We start from the raw sequence: 20,615 nt of genomic DNA, 5'->3' as shown, positions 1-20,615 counted from the left end.
TTTTCAATTTTGCACGCATATGCGTATATATAGCTGTATAAGTAGAATATTACAAATTTGAGTCTTAGCACAAGTGTTATTATTGCTTCTTTACATCAGCCTAGGGGATGGGTTTGAAACTCGTCTTCATTATTTTTTCAGTTTATTTTTATTAAATGCATATGCTTCCAAAAAATAATATAAAAATTTCACACAATAACATAAAAATTCGAACCCTGACCCTCTACATAGTTAAGAAAAAACAATACGCCACATTTCCACTTGTTGATTTGTTAAATTTGTTTGTGCTATTAGAATTTATAGAAGCTCAATTGAAAACTAAAATTATATTTTTGAACGAAAAAAAAAAAATTCTTAGTACTTTTTAGGCCTCCAATTCACTTTCGCACAAGGCCCCTGAAATCTTAGGGCAGGCTCTATAAGAGACCGTCTACGTTTTACATAACATTTTTTAAAAATTGTTTTGTAAAATGAAAATGACAAATAGGATTTAAATTTTTTATAATTTGAGGATGTATTTGGTAGTTTAATTCGAGAATGATTTTTGAGAATGTTAACACTACAAACGCATCTGATACCAAATGTAAAAAATATATAAGTGAATTTATGTTTGATAGTAATGGTAGTGGTAGGGATGGTGGTTATGATGAGAGTGGTGTTGGTAGCAATGATAGTTAGAGTAGCGGTAGTAGTGGTGACAATAGAGGGCAAGGGTGGAGGAAGTAGTGTTGTTGGTAATGGCGGCAGGTGGCCACAATGGTGGCAGAGATGGTAAAAGTGGTGGTGGTGGCCATGGTGAGGGTAATGGGGGTGGAGAATTTGATAATGGTGGTGGTGGCCATGATGGCGGTGGTGGTGGTGATGATGGTGGCTGCGTAGGTCATACAGTGAATGTGGTGATGGACATGGTGGTTGGGGTAATGAAGGTGGATAATATGGTGGCGGTGGTGGTGGTGGCAAATGTACAAGTGGTGGTGCACATGATGGCAAGAGTGATGTCGGTGTCAAAAAATGGTGGCAGTGGTTGATGATGGTGAAGGAGTGGAGAATGTTCTGATGGTGGTGGTAACGACGGCAATAGTGTTGGTAATGGTGGAATACATTATTTTATTTTTTTATTAAAACTTTATCTTTGTTTTATAATCTTGAGAATTCATAAATTGAAAGTTTATTATTAATTGCAACGATAGAGCATTTACAACAATAATTTAATAAAGTACATGTATTTCTGCATTTATGATAAGAGTTTGATTCTTGTCCCCCCCTATCATCTAACTTTATGTTTAATCATAATTCATGAATGCACACCCAATTCGTTTGCCCAAAAAATAAGTGTGTTTAAGTTATGATAACTTGCTTTTTATTCACAACACTTAATTTACCTATAATGTAGTTGAACTATTTATTTATACATAACACCACCTTCCTAGTTTCCAAAAAAAAACACCTTCCCATTGTCGTATTAGAAAGGGGTCCACCGGAGCCAATATTATGAAATTTTACCACCAAAAGAAAAGATGGTGGTAGAGCTAATTGGGTGTGGAAATTAATTAATATTTGATTAAACTTTAATTCAAATTAAAAACTCCACTGGATCTCAACCTAATCACATGCTTTAAATTAAAGCAAGCTTTTTTGTCAAAAGAGAAGTGTACCACAAGGGTGATGGGTTGGGGAACCGATTTGAAAGTTTGGGGTTCTTCAAGTTGGAGATCCACCAGCATATGACTGTAGATCCAATTTACCACAAAACTTAAATTAATTAATTAATTAATAGATTAGATTATTAGATATTAAATCATTTCTATGATAATTAAGTGTGTATATATATATATATAGAGCCAAAAGTATGTTTCATGATATTTATACGGGTAATGTTAAGGAAACTAAATTCGGTAACTAAATTTTGTAAAGTAAATGACATAGAAGTTGATGATTGGATTATTACTTAAGCGTTGATAAACATGCTCTATTTCTATTGGTGACATATTATTTAGTTTACAAATTTAGTCTACCTAACATTATCATTTTTTTATTATATATTAATCTTATTGTGTTCCACATCACCTTGTATGTCCTTATTCTGATTGAGAATTGGTAATTAAAATGTTTAAGAAATCAAAGTAGGATTGATACTGATTCTTTGACTACTAAAAAATTTGCTTTCAAATTCTTCTTTCTCCCAAAATTGGAATCCACACCCGACTTCTAAAATTGATATCACAACTGCACAATTACAAAAAAAATTGAAATACAATATAATTTCTTAACCCTAGAGGATTAAAAAAAAAAACACTCACAAGGACTAAACTTTGTAAGTTGGAGAACTGACGTAAATGCACCACAAGAAAAATATCATAACACCATCTAATGCATCGCTGTTAAATAAGCGATATACGAATCACTTCAAACAAATGTCGAACTTCTTCTTCATAATTTTCTGCCAAGTGCACAAACCACAACCGCTACAAAAAAAAACCAACCTCAACAAAGTCAGAGTGCATCTTACAACCATAATCACAGAAAGCTTTCCTTAAGTAGAGTGAGAAAACGACTATACCATGAATGCTTTTCCTTAATAGAGTGAGAAAACGATCCCTACTAAATACAAGAAAGAGAAAAGAAGAGATGGTGGATGCTTAGATTCGCGTGGAAAAGTGACTCACTAATTTTATGTTGAATTCATATTCGGATAGAACACACAAAGTTAGAAAAGCAAGGTCTTTTCGTAATTATATTTAATTTTTATCTCAAAAAAGTCCACCAAGAAAAGTACAGCGTTCGGTTTTATGTATAATATTTGCTGTCATCATCCTCTTTATCACTACGTGTATGAATGATTGTAGAAACCCGTAATTAATCATGCAAGTTACGTGTCACCAATTGGCTAAAGCTTACCTTCGGGGGTAATTACGGACAATAAAAAATATATGTTATTCGTACATTTGTTTTTACTTCTCATGTATATTTTTAATTTTTAATAGTCTGATCGAATGAATTGAAGAAAATCAAACGACAGAAATTAATAAAGAGTAGGTGAGAACCCTAAAAATGTGTAATTGTCTAATAAGGTAAAGCAACGTCTCAAGTTTTAATTTTTAGACCTTAGTGTTTGACCTTTTAGCCTAATCGTCTTGGCTCCATTGTACATTTGTAAAATTCCATTATCTTAATGTTAACTACCCTTCATGCACGCGCTTATTTTTAAAATCACGACGTGCTACGTGCTATTTGCACATTTTAAATGTATTTATATGCGTGAATTGCTTTAACATTTTTTTATGACAAAAAGAAAGTCAATTATTTGGACTAAATGAATAATTAGACCATGCTAGAAGAAACTCCTCATAATCCAATCAAAACAGTTGAATTCACATAATAAAATCAGTCTTTCAATTTTCATCTACGTTATATTGAATTTACATTAAAAATAGAGAAAATAATATTTAATAAATAACTGATTGAATCACATTATTGCTAGCCAATTGTGAGACTCAACCCACCCACTCTCATTTAGTATAGATAACATCGTTTGTTAAAAAAAAACGATCATTTGACAACTAATTGAATCACATTATTATGAGCGTGCAAAAGACTTTTATTTATTTATTTTTATAACCGACACTACGCGTCTCATAAGTGTTTAAAAATAGAGAAAATAATATTTAATGAACAACTGATTGAATCACATTATTGTGCATGTGCGAAAGACCTTTTTTATCGCCGGCGGTACGTGTCTCTTAAGATGTTTTGAACGTGTTTAAAAATAGAGAAAATAATATTTAATAAACAACTTATTGAATCACATTATTTTTAGCCCTTGTGAGGCTAAGTCCACCCCCTCTCCCTTAGCGTTAAAAAAAAATCATTTGACAACTAATTGAATCACATTATTATACGCTATGAAAGACTTTTTTTTAATAACCGACACTACGTGGCTCTTAAGATGTTTTGAACGTGTTTAAAAATAGAGAAAATAATATTTAATAAACAACTTATTGAATAACATTATTGCTAGCTCATTGTGAAGCTAAGCTCACCCCCTCCCCCTTAGCATTAAAAAAAAACAATCATTTGACAACTAATTGAATCATATTATTATGAGTGTGCGAAAATCCTTTTTTATAATTGTCACTGCGAACCCCTTAAAATGTTTTGAATGTGTTTAAAAATAGAGAAAATAATATTTAATAAATAACTGATTCAATCACATAATTGCTAACCCATCGTGATATACTAATTATTAAAAATAAGAATAAAAAACTGTGCAAATAAAATTAATTATTAAAAAAACATTGTTTATATGATGAAAATACCCTGCATTATTTTGGTCTGCTTTTGATTTTTTTTTGTCTTGCGGGCATTTTTGTCCAAAATTTTTTGGTGAAGCCATAACCTCAAAAGGGGCCTGTTAGCTTTATATATAAAGATTTCTAAATTTCATAAGTTGTCGGTCTCTTACTCTTATAGATCGTTTGTTTAGCCGGTTGTATTTTGGATGACACACGCCAATTACTTTGACCAGCATCAATGATATCTCAAAATTCGAGAACTTTTCTTTTCTTCCACTCATTCAAATTGACATCAAAAAATTTAAAAAACTTGTCAAAAAAAAAAAGTATGTGAATAACATCATTTTAAGAAAACTGCATTTGCATATACACTTATATTATCATATTTAGCACATTGCATTTTACATGTCACATCCTGGCCCGGGCCACTACCACATTCTAGCCTCGACTCCATGTAGTACAATATTGTCCGTTTTGGGCCATGATCACGCCCTCACGGCTTTATTTCTAGGAACTCATACGAAAACTTCTCAGTGGATCCCCTATCTTAGGATTGCTTTTGTGCAAACTCGCTTAACTTCGGAGTTCCAATAGAACTCGAAGTTAGTGAGTTCCCAAAATGCCTCGTGCTAGGTAGAGATGAGAATATACATATAAGGCTTACAGGATCCACTCCCCTAGACGACCAAATTGTCACATCCCGGCCAGGGCCCGCACCACATCCTAAACTCGACTCCGCTATAACACGATATTGTCCGCTTTTGGCCCCAACCACACCCTTACGCTATAACACGATATTGTCCACTTTGGGCCCCAACCACACCCTCACGCTATAACACGATATTGTCCGCTTTTGGCCCCAACCACACCCTTACGCTATAACACGATATTGTCCACTTTGGGCCCCAACCACACCCTCATGCTATAACACGATATTGTCCGTTTTGGTCCCCGACCACACCCTCACGGTTTTGTTTCTGGGAACTCACGCGAGATCTTCCCAGTGGGTCACCCATCCTGGGATTACTCACGCGCGAACTCGCTTAACTTTGGAGTTCTGATGGAACCCGAAGCTAGTGAGTTCCCAAAAGGCCTCGTGCTAGATAAAGATGAGAATATACATATAAGGTTTACAGGATCCACTCCCCTGGATAATGTGGAATCTTACATTACATGTGTGATTATCCAGCCATATTATTCGTACAAATTTCTTTTAGAATTATTGGATTATTAAACTTTTATTTAACCATAAAAATTTAACATTTAACAGTATCGCATGTTTCAAAACACTACAATTTTTTTTTAAATTCTGGCTAGCAAAACATAATTACATATTGAGTTAAGTTTAGTACAAAAAAGAAATTGAATTACATTCACTTCGCCAAATAAGAAAAAGACAGGGGACCACACACATAATGTTTTAAATTAAAGTATCTACATATAATATTCATACGAAGCCTCCGATATTGTTGGCCGCAAAAGTCTTTCTTCCCTTTTTCTGTAGAGTCTTTCTTTTCTCTGCGCAGAAGAAAGTACGCACATGATTTGCATATAAACAAATTTTTATTTTACCAAAAAAAAAAAACAAATTTTGATAACAATTTATTTTTTAATTTTTATGCTAAAGATAGTGAAAAAAATATATGTATAAACTAGCTTAAAAAAAGAGATGGACTAGTGAAGAGGAACACAATTTTTTTATTTTAAATACATACGATGTTGTGTACATGGATGGAGGATTGGACTAAGCTTCGCACTGGGTTTGCCATAATGATTTCGTTCGAATTTTCCTTTAGTGAGTACCGAATCTAAGACTTCTTACTAGTGAAGAGGAACACGATTAGACCGTAGGTTGGATGAGTCATGATTTTTTTTTTCTTTTAGTTTTTAGTTTTTATTTTTAAATCGTTTTGTATGATTATTAATCTAGGTGGCAACATAATTGGATATATCAAATTGATTTGCAAACTCATTTTCGAGATCAAATTGATTTGCAAACGCATTTTTAGAGACCTAATTAATTAATTAATTTTCTATTTTAAGTACCAAGTTAATTTGGAGGTAAAATTTTATTTTCAGATCCAACTTGATAAAAATCATTTTGAAAATTATAATCCACCAAAAATGAGAATTAACGACATCGTTCTCCTCTCTATCTCTCTCTGTCCGACTTCTCTCTCCTGTTGTCGTTAGGAAAATTACTTTATAATCCAAGCAAGGCGTACAAAACTTTCTCTCTCCTCTCACTTTCTCTCTCTTCCGTGGAGCTCCTCAGCATCATCAACCCCATTGCTCCGAAACCAAATTCTAACAAACCCTCCCTCCCTCCCTCCCTCCCTCCCTCCCTCCCTGTTTGCAATTAAATTTAGGGTTTTGCTTTCTCCCATTTCACTCGCGGATGTGATCGCAATTTCAATTCTTATGATCAATTGAGAAGCCGCGGATCCTGGTTGCGTTGATTTCATCCGGTTCGGTTCGTCTGATTGCGAATGTGAGAAATTGATTGATTTTCTGCATTGCTCAGTGTGGAATTTCTGCGGTCGGATTGGATCGAATTGCAGATTCTGAGGGTTCGAAATCGCATTTCCTTTTGTTTTACTTTCATGTCCCGCTACGAATTCGAGTTTTCTCCACCCCGTGAGTATATTTATAGTTCCATGCAGATCACCGTGCTTTAAATCGGTTGAAATTCTTGTGCCTTTTCCGTTTTACGTGTTTATATAAACGCATTCGTGTGGTGTGTTCTTTGTGGAGCAGTTGTTGGTATATAGATCTTGAAAATTGGCTCCTCAAAGACGGTCGCAGCGCCACATGGGTGGCCAGATGCAGCAGAGCAATGCCGCCGCGGCAACCGCTCTGTACAACCATGCCACTGGCGCTGCCGCGGGGCCTCTGTACAATGCAGGCCCGGCAGGCGATGCTGGTGACGCGGTCATGGCCCGGTGGCTCCAGTCCGCCGGGTTGCAGCATCTGGCCTCACCAGCTTCCTCGGGCATCGACAATCGTCTTCTCCCCAATCTCCTCATGCAGGTATTGTTAACTTGTATTGTAGCCATTGGCAAAAAGATTGCGCTATCTTTACCTGTGGAATTACATGATGACTGACGCATAACTGTTTGATATTGCCTTAGGGTTATGGAGCTCAATCTGCCGAAGAGAAACAGAGGCTTCTCAAATTAATGCGAAATCTTAATTTCAATGGGGAGTCTGGTTCTGAGCCTTACACGCCTACTGCCCAATCTTCGGGAGGGGCTGCATTAGATGGTTTATATTCTCCCGAGTTCAGGGGTGATTTCGGAGCTGGGTTGTTGGATCTTCATGCTATGGATGATACAGAGCTTCTGACCGAGGTATAGTTTATTAACTAGTTCGTGAATATTGTGCCTTTAACTTAGCATGAAAGTTCTACATGAATTGGTTCTGTAAAATTCTTAACAAAAAAAAAAAAAAAAGTACATATTAGCTGCCATGCCCACAGGATATTGTCCAAGGATGGTATAGATAACTAATCTGTGACATTGAGTCATGTTGTTTGAAGTTGTCTTATGACGCACCATGTTATAATTTAATGATATATGCTGGAATTCTGACTGGTTGCACACTTTGGAATACCAAGTTGTAACACCATTATTTTGGTCTGAACTTATGGCCCAATTTTTATGAGCTAAAAGCTTTTAACTACTTGAAAATTCTAGGTGGGTTGATGGGATTCCCTGGAAATTCATCACTTGCAAAAGTTGATGGGGTACCCAAATGCTAAACTCAGATTCGGGGTTTGAGTCTAAATTCTGGATTCGACAAGGAAAAAGTTTTATTTTATGTTATATTTCTACCCCACCATATGAATTTGTGTTATATGAATTGAAACCTAAATTTGTGTTTGGATTTAGCAAAAAACTTATATTTGGGCTTTTGAGGCATTGGAGAAAAGTTTTATATTTTGACCCAAATATGTCATTTGAGTCTAACTTCTATGCGATGGCCAATATTTGATTCTATGGCTAGCACGGTCCCATTTTTGTTTCCTTTATCTATCGATTATTAGTTTGTGTTTTAGATTTATTTTATAGCTGCAGAAAAACAGTTTGTACCTTTGTTGGAGACTAGGAAGCAAGAGGAGTTAAATCCTAACTTATTTTGGAAATGATGTGCTCAAAGATTACAGCTATAGGGCCATAGGAAGAAAAGAACTATAATTTCTGTTTTTTCTTGTTCTGTTCCTTTCTTTGTTAATAAAGTGCGGTATTGTTTACATGTGCAGCATGTCATCTCTGAACCCTTTGCGCCATCACCATTTCCGTTCCTTTCTTTGTTGATAAAGTGTGGTATTGTTTACATGTGCAGCATGCCATCTCTGAACCCTTTGAGCCATCACCATTTATGCCTGGTGGTAAAGCATTTGAGGATGAGTTGAATTTGACAAGTAATAGGCAGCAAAGGGTGCTACCTGATCCAGATCCATCAATTCCATTAGCCCAGAGTGAAAAGGAAAGCACAAAGGAAAATAATGTGGCTAAGATTAAAGTTGTGGTATGTGGTTCAATTGGCAGCTGAATGTTGTTGGATATGTGTGGTTATATCAAGTTTTTGATGACTTGGTTCCTCATTCTATATGAACGCTTTGTATCATATATCATTTTTGGCGTCTTCTCGTGTTGTGTGATTTGGAGGCATATGATGGATGACATGTGTTTTACTTTTCATGGAAATTTTGAAATATTTGTGTTCTAATGGTTACATTAGGTACGCAAAAGACCTTTGAACAAGAAGGAGCTTTCACGGAAGGAGGAGGATATTGTAACTGTGTATGACAATGCTTATTTGACAGTCCATGAACCCAAACTAAAGGTTTGTTCTCAGCATTCACGAGGCACCAGATGCTACTTAACTTTTAGCTGAATTTTGTTTTGGGATTGAAATCTTTTTTCCTCACATATTCTCTTTGGGTTTTACTTTTTGTTCTCATATGATAGGTGGACTTGACTGCATACGTGGAGAAGCATGAATTTTGTTTTGATGCTGTACTGAACGAGCAAGTTTCAAATGATGAGGTAACAGTTTTTCAGTAGACTGATATTTTTATGTAGACTGCATAGTTACGTTGACCTAATATTCCTTTAATTTTTAGGATACTGTTGCATATTGGGCACGTTCCTTGTGTGCTTGTTTCCTCTATGATCGTTTCTCAGTTGGATAGAAAAAGTTTGATGATTTTAAATTCTTTCTGGAGTAGGTATATCGGGCTACTGTAGAACCAATTATTCCCATAATTTTTGAGCGAACAAAGGCTACATGTTTTGCATATGGTCAAACAGGTAGGTGGTTCATATGATCTTTCCTTTAGTACAATACGTGATTATCAGTTTATCCTTGTTGATACTTTATTCTTTGTCCATATGCGTATTAGACAGTATCAAAATGCAGTATCTTTTCATTGGTAGAGTTCTTAATTATACTAACCTTGTGATATGTACTTAAATAATTATAATTCTAAAAGCATATTGTATTCCTTCCTAGACTGAGTTGAGTTCTAAGTTGGTCCTCCTTCCTTTAGCTTTATATACTTTTAGAAAGTTACCTTTGGACAAAATTCAGGCGTTCATGCTTATTAGCTCTACTCATTTTGTTTTGTAAAGGAACAATAAAAGAAAAAGGAGCACGGAAACCGGAGTTTAGATTTGAGACATTATATTAGTGGTTTTACTTGTTGCTAAGTGATCCTTTTCAATGAAGCTAAATGTCTGCATTATTAAAGAACTAATGAGATTTGAATCATAGGTAGTGGTAAGACATTCACAATGCAACCGTTACCTATCAGAGCTGCAGAAGACCTCGTCAGATTGTTACATCAGCCAGTTTACCGTAACCAGAGATTCAAATTGTGGCTTAGCTATTTTGAGATTTATGGTGGAAAGCTCTTTGACCTTCTCAGTGATAGGAAGTATATCTCTTTGCTTCATTGGTTCTTTTATTTTAATGTTATGAACATATTTAAGTTCACTGTTTTATTTGTTTCTTTTTAATTTTAAGTTTAAATTGCTACTACATTTGAACGGGATTTGAACTCAAGATCTCCTCTTTAGAGGAGGTATAGGCTTGTAGATACCTTGGGGAATAGGCTTTGTTAGTGCACTATAATTGTCTAGATGAGTATAAGACTGGGTGCAAGTCAGATTCTATGGATGATTTGTGCAATTCTGGGTTTGACATGCATTGAGCATCTTCTTCTATTATATGCAACACATTTCTTTACATGCCTTTTAGATATACATAATATTGTACATTTTTTATCTGTAGATGTGAATTTTGGTTCTTGGTGGTGTAATTCTATAACTACATTATGACATGAATGACTTCATTTCTTTGTAATAGGAAACTATGTATGAGAGAAGATGGACGACAACAAGTTTGCATTGTTGGACTGCAAGAATTTGAAGTTTCAGATGTACAAATTGTTAAAGAATTTATTGAAAGGGGGAATGCTGCTAGAAGTACTGGGTCGACTGGTGCTAATGAGGAGTCTTCTAGGTCTCATGCTATTTTACAACTTGTAGTTAAAAAGCACAGTGAGGTAAAAGATTCCAGGCGAAACATTGATGTAAATGAATCTAGAAGTGGGAAGGTTGTGGGAAAGATCTCTTTTATTGATCTTGCTGGTAGTGAAAGAGGTGCTGACACCACTGATAATGACCGACAAACAAGGTAATCTTCAGAGTTATCTTGTTTTGGGCTGTACCTCTTCCATCAGGATAATGCTTCTTAGGCTATAAAAATAAACCATTATTGTTTTCGCATTCATTGTAATGCAAGTCTTATACTGGCATGACGATGTACTGACAACTGCATTTTCTTGAATTAAAATGGGTTATTGTAGAATTGAAGGAGCAGAAATTAATAAGAGCCTTTTGGCACTAAAGGAGTGCATTCGTGCCCTGGACAATGATCAGATCCATATACCTTTCCGTGGAAGCAAACTCACAGAAGTGCTCCGTGACTCCTTTGTTGGAAATTCAAGGACTGTCATGATATCTTGCATTTCTCCAAATGCAGGGTCATGCGAGCATACACTTAATACTTTGAGATATGCAGATCGGTATGCCTAATTCTATTTTCAACTTAATTAACCCTCATCACTTTACTAGTGCTTAATGATTACACTTATGTTTCAAACTAAAAAATTAATTTAAACGACCAGGGTGAAGAGTCTTTCAAAAGGTGGCAATGCTAGAAAGGATCAAGCTGTAAATTCATTACCACCAGCTAATAAGGATGTTTCATCAGCATCTTCTACACTGGTTTCTGCTGAGGTAGAGGATGTCCGTGAGCAACATCAAGAAGTTAAAGTAGCTGATACAGGTAGAAGAGCTCTGGAGAAAGAAAGTGTCTCATATATCCCTCCTACTCCAGAGTTTAACAAGCAGCCTGCAAAGTCATCATCAAGTAATCCCATCAATGTCCGGGAAGAAAGTCGGATGGCTTCTGGTTCAGTGGACCGGGAGAGATTTGAAATGAATAATTCTTACGGTGATAATTACAGTCAGAAGATGCCCTTTTATTCCCAAAACTCAGTTGATACAGAAGAGAAAGTACAAAAGGTGTCACCACCTCGTAGGAAAGTAACCAAGGATGAAAAATCAGAAAGGTTGGGTAACTGGCTCAAAAAAGGTGGATCGGATCTTTCCACTGCAAGCTCTAAGCAGCAAAGTACAGGAGTCTATAACGCAAGCAATGCTGGATCCAGACAATCTGAGCCTGAACTTCCTGATGGGAATATCAATGCCATTCTCGTGGTTGGTACTCATGTGGCTTCAGTCATTTAATTGGGTAGTTATTTTTTAAGTCTCCTGCACCTTTAGCTAATCTTTTGATCTCTTTGGACTGTTCTAGGAAGAAGAGGCCCTAATTGCTGCCCATAGGAAAGAAATTGAGGATACAATGGAAATTGTTCGCGAAGTAAGTGAAAATTTTCGTCTTTTGCTTTTAAAGATATTTTGATTTGCTATTGTCAGTCGTACATAATATCCAAACTCTCTGTTGTAAGTTATTGTTTGATTTTGTGTGTATATGAATTTTGAATGACTTTTTCTTTCATATTTTCACATGGTGCTCATCCGGGGGTGTTTGGTTACCAGGAAATGAAACTGTTGGCAGAAGTGGACCAACCGGGCAGCCTCATAGACAACTATGTGACCCAGTTGAGCTTTGTTCTTTCCCGCAAGGCAGCTGGTCTGGTTAGCCTTCAAGCCCGCCTTGCAAGATTCCAGCATAGACTAAAAGAACAGGAAATACTAAGTCGGAAGAGAGTACCTCGTTAAGGCAGGCACTCTGTTCGCTGCGCTAATGGTGGCACTATATCTTGTATTGTAATCTGAACTCTCATATATGTCCGTTTTCATTTTTTAACCGCACCCCTGGTGGAAAGGATTCATAGTAAACTCCGTCCTTGTTAACTGTCATGTTATGGTCCCGGTACAGTTACAAAGAAGGAGCCTGTGGGAGAAGATTTGAGGCGTTGCAGACTCCTGACTGTTCACATCCAGACTCGTGTACTCATTTGTAGTTCTTTGGTAAGTCGGTCGATGTGTTCTTGCCGAGTTTCAATGGGTTGTGGATATCGGCCACTGTGTAATGGTGGGATGTGGATTTCGGCCGTCGTGTAATGGTGTCTGGAGATTTGATTGCATAATGTATTATTTTCTAGTAAAGAAAAAATGAAAATAGAATGTTCATTGCTCCATCTCCGTCCTCACTATCATCTTATTTCGTTTTTGCTTTTCATTGAGTAAGCATGCAATTCCGATATAGATCTCACAATTGATTAAGTAGCCAAAATGTGGACATGTCAAAAGAGCTTTGCAAAGGACTCGGAGTTCAAATGATTAAGAGCGTTTACTTTTGCAGGTCCTACAGTTTTAACCACTTGAGATTTCGATTACTGCTGATGGACCCTCGCGAGGGGGGTCGAGTGCTACTCTATGTGCCTTGCCTTGTTTATATTTCTAAATCTTGGAAGAGGCGAATATATATTTAATACAATTGTCATCTGACCATCGAGATGCTGATTGTATTAGATGCATGTAAGTATTCAAGCTAAATACACTAGGGGCAATTAGTAGATACAGTTTACCGCCAAAATATTGGCCCAAACAGATGAAACTTTGATATTCCTTAGGAAACTTGTCTTACAATTGTTAAACCAACTTAAATCACAGACAGAAGGCAAATGGCCAGGATACAAGGACCAAAAGGAAACTTGCAGTCCAGGACTTGTGTTCAGGTTATACCGAAAGCTTTTGAAACTCTCTGCATCGTGCTTTGATAAGCCTCGACTTACAGGACTCACCTCGCCTAGACAACTCTCAAATCATTCAAAAAATACGAAGCTGGCACGTGACTGGCATTAACGTTATATGAATGAAATGTACACATTGATTGGTACACCTACTTCCTGATAACATCTATTAGTTGCTAATCGCTCTCTTAATTGATACTACAGCATGTCAAAAGCTAGCTTCGTAGACACAATCAGTCTGCTCTCAATTTTAGGATCTCCTTCGCTGTTCTCAACCGAAAATATGGCATGTGTTTCTGCATTGACAATAAAAACAGGGTTGAATCATACTAATTAAAAGTTGTTCAGCACAACGAGGAATGGTTGGTAGTGCAAGTTTTTCATGGAAATCTATCCAACTGCTCATCATTCTATGGCATACTACTAGGAGAGGAAAGAGCAATAAAACAGGAGGAGCCATTCCCGAGATTTCCCCCCTAGAATTATTCGCTATGATTTCCCATTCTAATGGTTTGAATGCATGTGCAGTCAAATAAATATGAATTAGCAACAGAAGCATCTCTATGAGCTTTACCTGTTTGAAACAGAGCCCAACATCCCTGCTATAAAAGTCAGCATATTTAACCATGAAAACGCCGCAGTCATACCTATTATAATTGATCAGAACAATTGATCATAAAGAGTTCGCAAAAGAAAATAAAAATTATTTGCAGCAAGTGTCAAGACATGCACACGTTAGCCTACCCATTCTCCTGCTCAGGAAGGTTGTCAACATATTCTAATTCCCAAGCACTCAAATCGATATCCTTTCCACTCTTGTCCTTCACTTCATCAACGTAGTATTTAGCCTGCCAACATACACAGTGAACGTTAGCTGCAACTCAATTAATTGAACGAACTAGCTACTTTTCCTACCATTTTGAGGGCCTGCCATAAGAATCGAGAAAAGGAAAAAGAAAAAGATGAATAAACTAAAAGGTGACCCTAGTAATCCGGCTTTCTTTTGTCCGTCAAAATGAGGCAAATAAACTATAGTATTCAAAGGGTTGGTTGGGAAATCATTAAGTTCGACTATGTAAGAAATGAGAAGTGTACTGTCTGCACTACTTTTCGGCCTTCAAACTTCTAGACAATTACTTTAAATATCACTTGCCACCAATTAACATTTTTTACAATGAAGAGTTAATTGATGAAATGGTTGCTCAGACAGCATGACGACAAAAATGTTTCTGAGTAGAGAATGGCTTTGGATTCAATAATTTTATGTGCATATTGCATAACACATCAAGAATGCAGGGAGGGATATTCTTCCCAAGTTCCGGCAAGGCTAACAAGATGATTTTATACACTTTTAAAACCCAGACAATTCATATAGATGGTTCAGTAAACAGTAGCAGAAAATTATAGCATACCGACTAATGGCAAAACTTTTAGTTTTATAAAAAAATGTAAATGTCCCACGCCCACTTACCACAAAAAAATAAAATCAAACAGATGTTGACGAGGGCAAGCACCATGCATCAATAAATTTTATCAAGAGCCAAACAAAAGATGACAACAAAACGTACCAATATTCTCATCACTTGGGTATCCCTTCCTTTGAGTGAATCAAGATACTGTAACTTCTGATCCACCTTGTTAATAACTGCCAAGCACCAATGTATTTCTTTGTGGATGGGAACAAATATCTGAGAAGAAAACCACTTATGAAATAAATGTAATTTCAGTAGAATTGAGCATATGGTCCAGGGCAAAAGGTTTGAATGAAGTTACTTTGTCGCAATCAATGAGGCTGTATCCCAGCTTTCTTTGGGTAGTCCACCTTCTGACAGATTTATAATCATAGCCACCTTTACCACTTATCAACTGCACATTGAATTTCAGTAAATAAGAGCACATAAAACAAATCAATATCTTAAATCGGACAGCAATATGGTACCCAATCTATGCAAATTATTACTAGGAGTCTAGGAGTGTGAATGGGCTGAGCTGACAGGCCTTGTCTGCGGTTAGCCTAATGAGCACATGAATGAGCTCTCAACCAGCCCAATCTTCAGGCCGAAAGTTGATTAAAATATAATATACGTAAACAATGAGAGAAACCACTGGGGCATATCGGGTCAGGCTTTTATCAGGCTGATTTATCCTGAACTTCAAATCAAATTTTTTAGATCAGCCACAACTCAGACGAGACTTGTCCTAAAGATCAATGAAATTGCACCACCATGAGACCAATTGAAACAAACTGGAATTAGAGCTTTACAAATTATTAACATTTTCTACTTCACCAAACATAAATTGTCTCATGGAAGTTTCGTAAATCAAGGAGCGATAAGAATTTATATAACTCATAACAGTACGCACTTATCTAGACGACAAACTAATGACATCAACAAATATTTCCCAAACTCTTCTGACTTAAAAAAAAAGAGAACTAAACAGAATATGCATATACGAATATGTGCCGAGAACCACGAGTAAAAGATGGAAGAAGAAAGAGTACATGCAAATTACAAACCTTTTTGTAGAAAAATGTGTTGAAGAAATGACATTTTAAGAACTTTTGCGGTTCTCTCTTCTCCCTCTCTTTAAGCAATTCAAAGTAGACGTTTATGACCTGAAAAGGAAGAAAGTCCACGTTATCAAGAAAATAAATTACTAGTTTTGTAAACCCGTATAAGTCCCCCATCAACCATTAAAAACAAAATCTAATGATGAAACTAATTTTTGTCATTGCCAAAAAAAAACGTAAACATGTAACCTAATAATACCTCATCATTCAACCATGCACGTGGTCTAAGGCACTGCAGAAGTTCACCTGTTATCTCTATGTTTGAGTTCTCATGAGTTACCAAGACCCTCTTCCTGTTGAAGGAACGCCAACACTGTTAAGAGTTTACCACACACCAATTTCAAAATGAACCAATATATATGCATAAATCCCTACCGGTTGGAGGAAGAAAATGCTTGCTCAATCTGGGCCACTTCCTCCTTTCTAAGAGGGACAAATGGTTCAATAGGCACAACCTAAAAAGAAATGGGAACAGCATATTAAGACTCTCGAGCACATAATTCGTTCCCAATCATTACTTACAGGTTGATACAAGCTTTTTAACTTCAGAATCGGTAACAACTTCAAACTACAAACCAAGCTTATCCCCAGATAACCAAATAAATGAAAATGATATTTTATAGTTTACAACAGGTAGAAAGTTAATGCAAAACGATAAAAAAAACTCACCTCCTCTGGTTTCTTTTGTGGACGCAGCGATTCAAGCATAGACCGTTTCTTCCAATGGAAGTCAATCTGGGAATCCAAATGTTTCAATTTCGGCGTCCGCCTCTCTACACTCTCAATCAACAGCTTGTATGCTGCCTTACTTGGCACACCTGCCTCGTGATTCAGCGACAGTGAGTCCAACATCTTCCCTGCACTATCCACTTTGAAAGGGGCGTTCGTAGTTGTGGGCAAGTCTGGAACCACTGAAGCAGCCGATGGATGAGTAACCTGAGTTCCACAATCCACCATCTTCGTATCCAAATCCGGCCCATAATCCACCACAGAAGGCCCCTCCCTGTCGTCTTCCTCTATAGCCACAACTTCTTCTATGCTCGAATCCTCGGAAACCCGGTCATCTTCAACCTCCTTATCCGATTCAATCACCTCCTTGTCCTTGCTTGAATACCGAAATGCACCAAAGGCATCGTTCTTTGCCTTGTCCAAATGGTAACTCAGTATATTGCCCATTACGTCACACGACCGCTCCCCAGGAACCCCTCTTGATTTCGAACTCGAATCGCGAAAGGACCCGAATTTTTGTGTTCTGCAAGGGGCGTGAACTCTAGGCAATGGCGGCTTTATATCCGGGTACCGAGAGAGCCTTGAACCGGGGCTTTTAGACGAGATAATGAGCCGGATCGGGCTCCGATTCATATGAGACAATCTGGGTCGCTTCGAGCTTTGAAAATTCGGCAAATTCAGAGATGGGTGCGCACAACTGAAGCTCAAACACTCGTCCCCTCGCTTACGATTGCTGGTTAGCGCTCCCATTGACAGACCCGGAGCTCAAAAACGCTAGAAATTCACACCTCATCTGACGAAAACCATGTTAGGGAAACAATCAGCTGGCGAATCTTAAACCCTAAATGTGACGCAATCGAATCCAAAATTAGGGTTTTGGGTAAGCTGCGTAGAGAAGGAACAGGGGAAAAGGGGGAAGAGAATGTCTTTATTGGAGATTTGAAGGGAACAAAACCCTAGAAACGCACCAGAGAATCAGTGGAGACAGACAGAGTGTTCACCTGAACGGAAGTGGGTAGACCAATTTTTTTATTTGAAATATTTGAATTTAGTTGGAGACTATTTTAATTTCGATGCAAATTGAGTTGGGATCTGCATTGACCAGTTTTGCTGTGCGGGTTTAAGAAACGCTTCGGCTTTCGCGGTTCGTTGGAAGAGAAAAAAAAGAAAAGAAAATAATAATAAATAAGGTCTTTTTTTTTGGAGTTCTAATAAAAAGGGCATTTCACTGTATATTTTTAATCAAAAAGATATTTTATGTATGAAAAGTCTATAATGGGCCAAGCTTTTTTCTTTATTTACTCTTGGGAAATTTAATTGGAATCCATTCAACCTCTTTCTACACTCAAAACAAAAAATATTTTCTTAAAATTCCTAATTCACCCTTGGATTAAAACTGAAAAAAAAAAGAAATAAACAAAACTGAAATCTCTTTCCACACTCAGTGGTTCTCTTCCACCTCAAACCCATCAGAAGATTCACCGTCGATTCTCCATGGAAACTTCAATGCAAATTTTTTTAACATCACAACCGCCTTATATGGCACCGAAACGGAGTATGGATCTGGATACAGTCGAAAGCCCGAGTATAAGGCACCGGAACCAGAGTATGGATATGGGTACGGGAGAAAGCCTGAGTACGAGGCACCGGAGTCCGAATATGGATCTGGGTACGGTCGAAAACCTAAGTTTGAAGCACCGCCAACTGAATTCGGATCTGGGAATGGTCGAAAGCTGAGCTACGGTGAGGAATCTAGTTATGGCGATAAGCCGCCGAGAAGCCGAGCTATGGTGAAGAAGGCGATTATGGAGAAAAGCCACCGAGAAGGCCAAGCTATGGGCGGCCCAGTTATGAGACACCAGAAAGCGAGGAGAGGCCGAGCTATGAGAGGACTGAGTTTGAGAGGCCGGGTTACGACGAAGAGCCGCTGAGGAGGACCGGCTATGGAGATGAGCCACCACCCCCGAGGCCAAGCTATGGGAGGCCCGGCTATGAGGGCTAGGAAAGTGGGGAGTATGAGAAGCCCAGTTATGGGATGAGCGAGGAGCAGAAGTACCGTCGCCCTGGTGGTTATGAGAAGCGCAGCGACGATGATTCTGATTCTGAGCGTCCTAAGTACGGTGAAGAAGGTTATGGTTGCAAGAAATATGTGAGAACCTCCGATGCCGGCGTTATGATTGAAGAGCATGAGAAATAAAGGAGAAAGATAATATGAAAGAGGAGGTGGTTTATAGGTGTTGGCAACAAGAGATTCATGCCGGCGTCAGTGAAGAAGACGCCGGAAAATGGTGGGCAGATACGTGGGTTTATGTTCTTTTAATTTATTTTTACTTTTTAAATAACGTCAGGGCAAAATGGAGAGTTTAATGGCAAAAATATTTAAGTTGGGTTTGAAGATAAGATAGTTGGGTGTAAATAAAATTTCCCTTTACTCTTATGTCATTATTTCATTATTGTAGCGGGGTCCATAATGATGTTGATATTTTTGTCTGATTACAATACATTATTTTGCATGATGTTATTCATCTTATGCTACTTTTGCTAATTTGTTGCCAGCTCTTCAAGCTTCCATCATGTTGTCAATGTTATGTAGCTCTTCTTCTGTCAAATCATTCTAGTACTGTTCATCGCCTTCTACTAGCTCTGCATCTCTCTCTATCTTCTTTTACTTTGCAGTACATTTTTGTTGTTTCTTCTTTGAAATTTTGAGGCTTCAAGTATGATTGATTACTGGCTTTTGACTTACTGTAAATATACATATCTTCCTCTTCTGCTACTAATATCATATCATACTTAAAATCTTCAAACTCATATAAGGCAAACATTTGGATCCCTCTAAATGTCAAAATATATTTGTACGAAGGAGTCCACCTATGTGAGGAAATAGGGGATAGTCTAAATGACTCTTCATTAATCATAGTTATATGCCTAACTTTCTGCTTATGCATATGTACATACCAATCTGGATAACTACTAATAAAACTTATGCAAATTTCTTTCCACTTTTCCAAATAATCTTCTACTACTTTTATAAGTTTTTCAGGAAATGATTATAGTTGGGAAATACGGTTAATGAATATTTTATCAAGATAGCCAAACTCTAATAGTAAGGCAGGGGTAACTTCTACCACATTATGCTTTTTCTGATGCTTATAACTAAAATGACATGGTCTAAAATCTCTCATGTTAATCCTGGGCACAGTTATGTTAACCTCTGGTTTACAAATACAATTCTATGTACTTTCACAAAGACATGGTGGATACATCTTTGTAATAATATTCGTCCCTGGTTTTGGATCAAAGATGGACTGAAACAAAGCACATTGTAATTGTAATTGTAATTTCTTCATGAACTGTGATGCTCTGCTCAGGATATTATTTTGCATATCTGGTGGCATTATTCTTAATTTTGCTTTTGAAATTTCTTCCAATAAAATATCATCTAATATTAAGTCTAAATATATGTTTCTAAGAAAACTTTCATATCTTTCTTGTTTTTCTTTGTCACTCAGATGCTGATGCTGCTCCATTTCAGTGTCTTATTCTAAGAGCTCAATCTTAATTTCTTCTATGGGCTCATTAGCCTCTTATTCTATGTGTTCAATAACCTATTTTTCTTTATTTTTATGATGATCAATTTCTAAAACTATTTTCAATTCTCTTTTCAAGGTGTCACTTGCCTTTTGTTGCATTATAAGAGATTGGAGTTCTTGGTTCATTTTGGTAAACT

General features: G+C 37.0%; 2 protein-coding genes across 2 annotated transcripts; one reads left to right on the top strand and one right to left on the bottom strand.

Annotated features, from left to right (window-relative positions):
• The first annotated feature begins 6,477 nt into the window (after nucleotides 1–6,477).
• On the top strand, nucleotides 6,478–13,029 carry LOC103425650 (kinesin-like protein KIN-13A). The gene is made up of 14 exons (XM_070815880.1): nucleotides 6,478–6,929; nucleotides 7,050–7,322; nucleotides 7,424–7,642; nucleotides 8,637–8,822; nucleotides 9,036–9,140; nucleotides 9,266–9,343; nucleotides 9,526–9,611; nucleotides 10,075–10,233; nucleotides 10,665–10,994; nucleotides 11,167–11,385; nucleotides 11,488–12,082; nucleotides 12,180–12,245; nucleotides 12,425–12,650; nucleotides 12,768–13,029. The coding sequence occupies exons 2-13, from the start codon at nucleotides 7,104–7,106 to the stop codon at nucleotides 12,605–12,607; spliced, it is 2,445 nt and encodes an 814-aa protein (XP_070671981.1). The 5' UTR covers nucleotides 6,478–6,929; nucleotides 7,050–7,103; the 3' UTR covers nucleotides 12,608–12,650; nucleotides 12,768–13,029.
• A 385-nt stretch (nucleotides 13,030–13,414) lies between these two features.
• On the bottom strand, nucleotides 13,415–18,074 carry LOC103403745 (ubiquitin-like-specific protease ESD4). The gene is made up of 9 exons (XM_008342579.4): nucleotides 16,826–18,074; nucleotides 16,532–16,611; nucleotides 16,356–16,449; nucleotides 16,103–16,201; nucleotides 15,358–15,450; nucleotides 15,153–15,272; nucleotides 14,329–14,432; nucleotides 14,159–14,231; nucleotides 13,415–13,880 (listed from the first exon to the last, which is right to left on the bottom strand). The coding sequence occupies exons 1-9, from the start codon at nucleotides 17,633–17,635 to the stop codon at nucleotides 13,818–13,820; spliced, it is 1,536 nt and encodes a 511-aa protein (XP_008340801.3). The 5' UTR covers nucleotides 17,636–18,074; the 3' UTR covers nucleotides 13,415–13,817.
• Between the last annotated feature and the right edge of the window lie 2,541 nt (nucleotides 18,075–20,615).

Source organism: Malus domestica, chromosome 16, assembly GCF_042453785.1.
Source record: "Malus domestica chromosome 16, GDT2T_hap1".
NCBI lineage: Eukaryota > Viridiplantae > Streptophyta > Magnoliopsida > Rosales > Rosaceae > Malus > Malus domestica.
The sequence above is the reverse complement of the archived record's forward strand: the minus strand, read 5'-3'. Positions and strand labels throughout refer to the sequence as shown.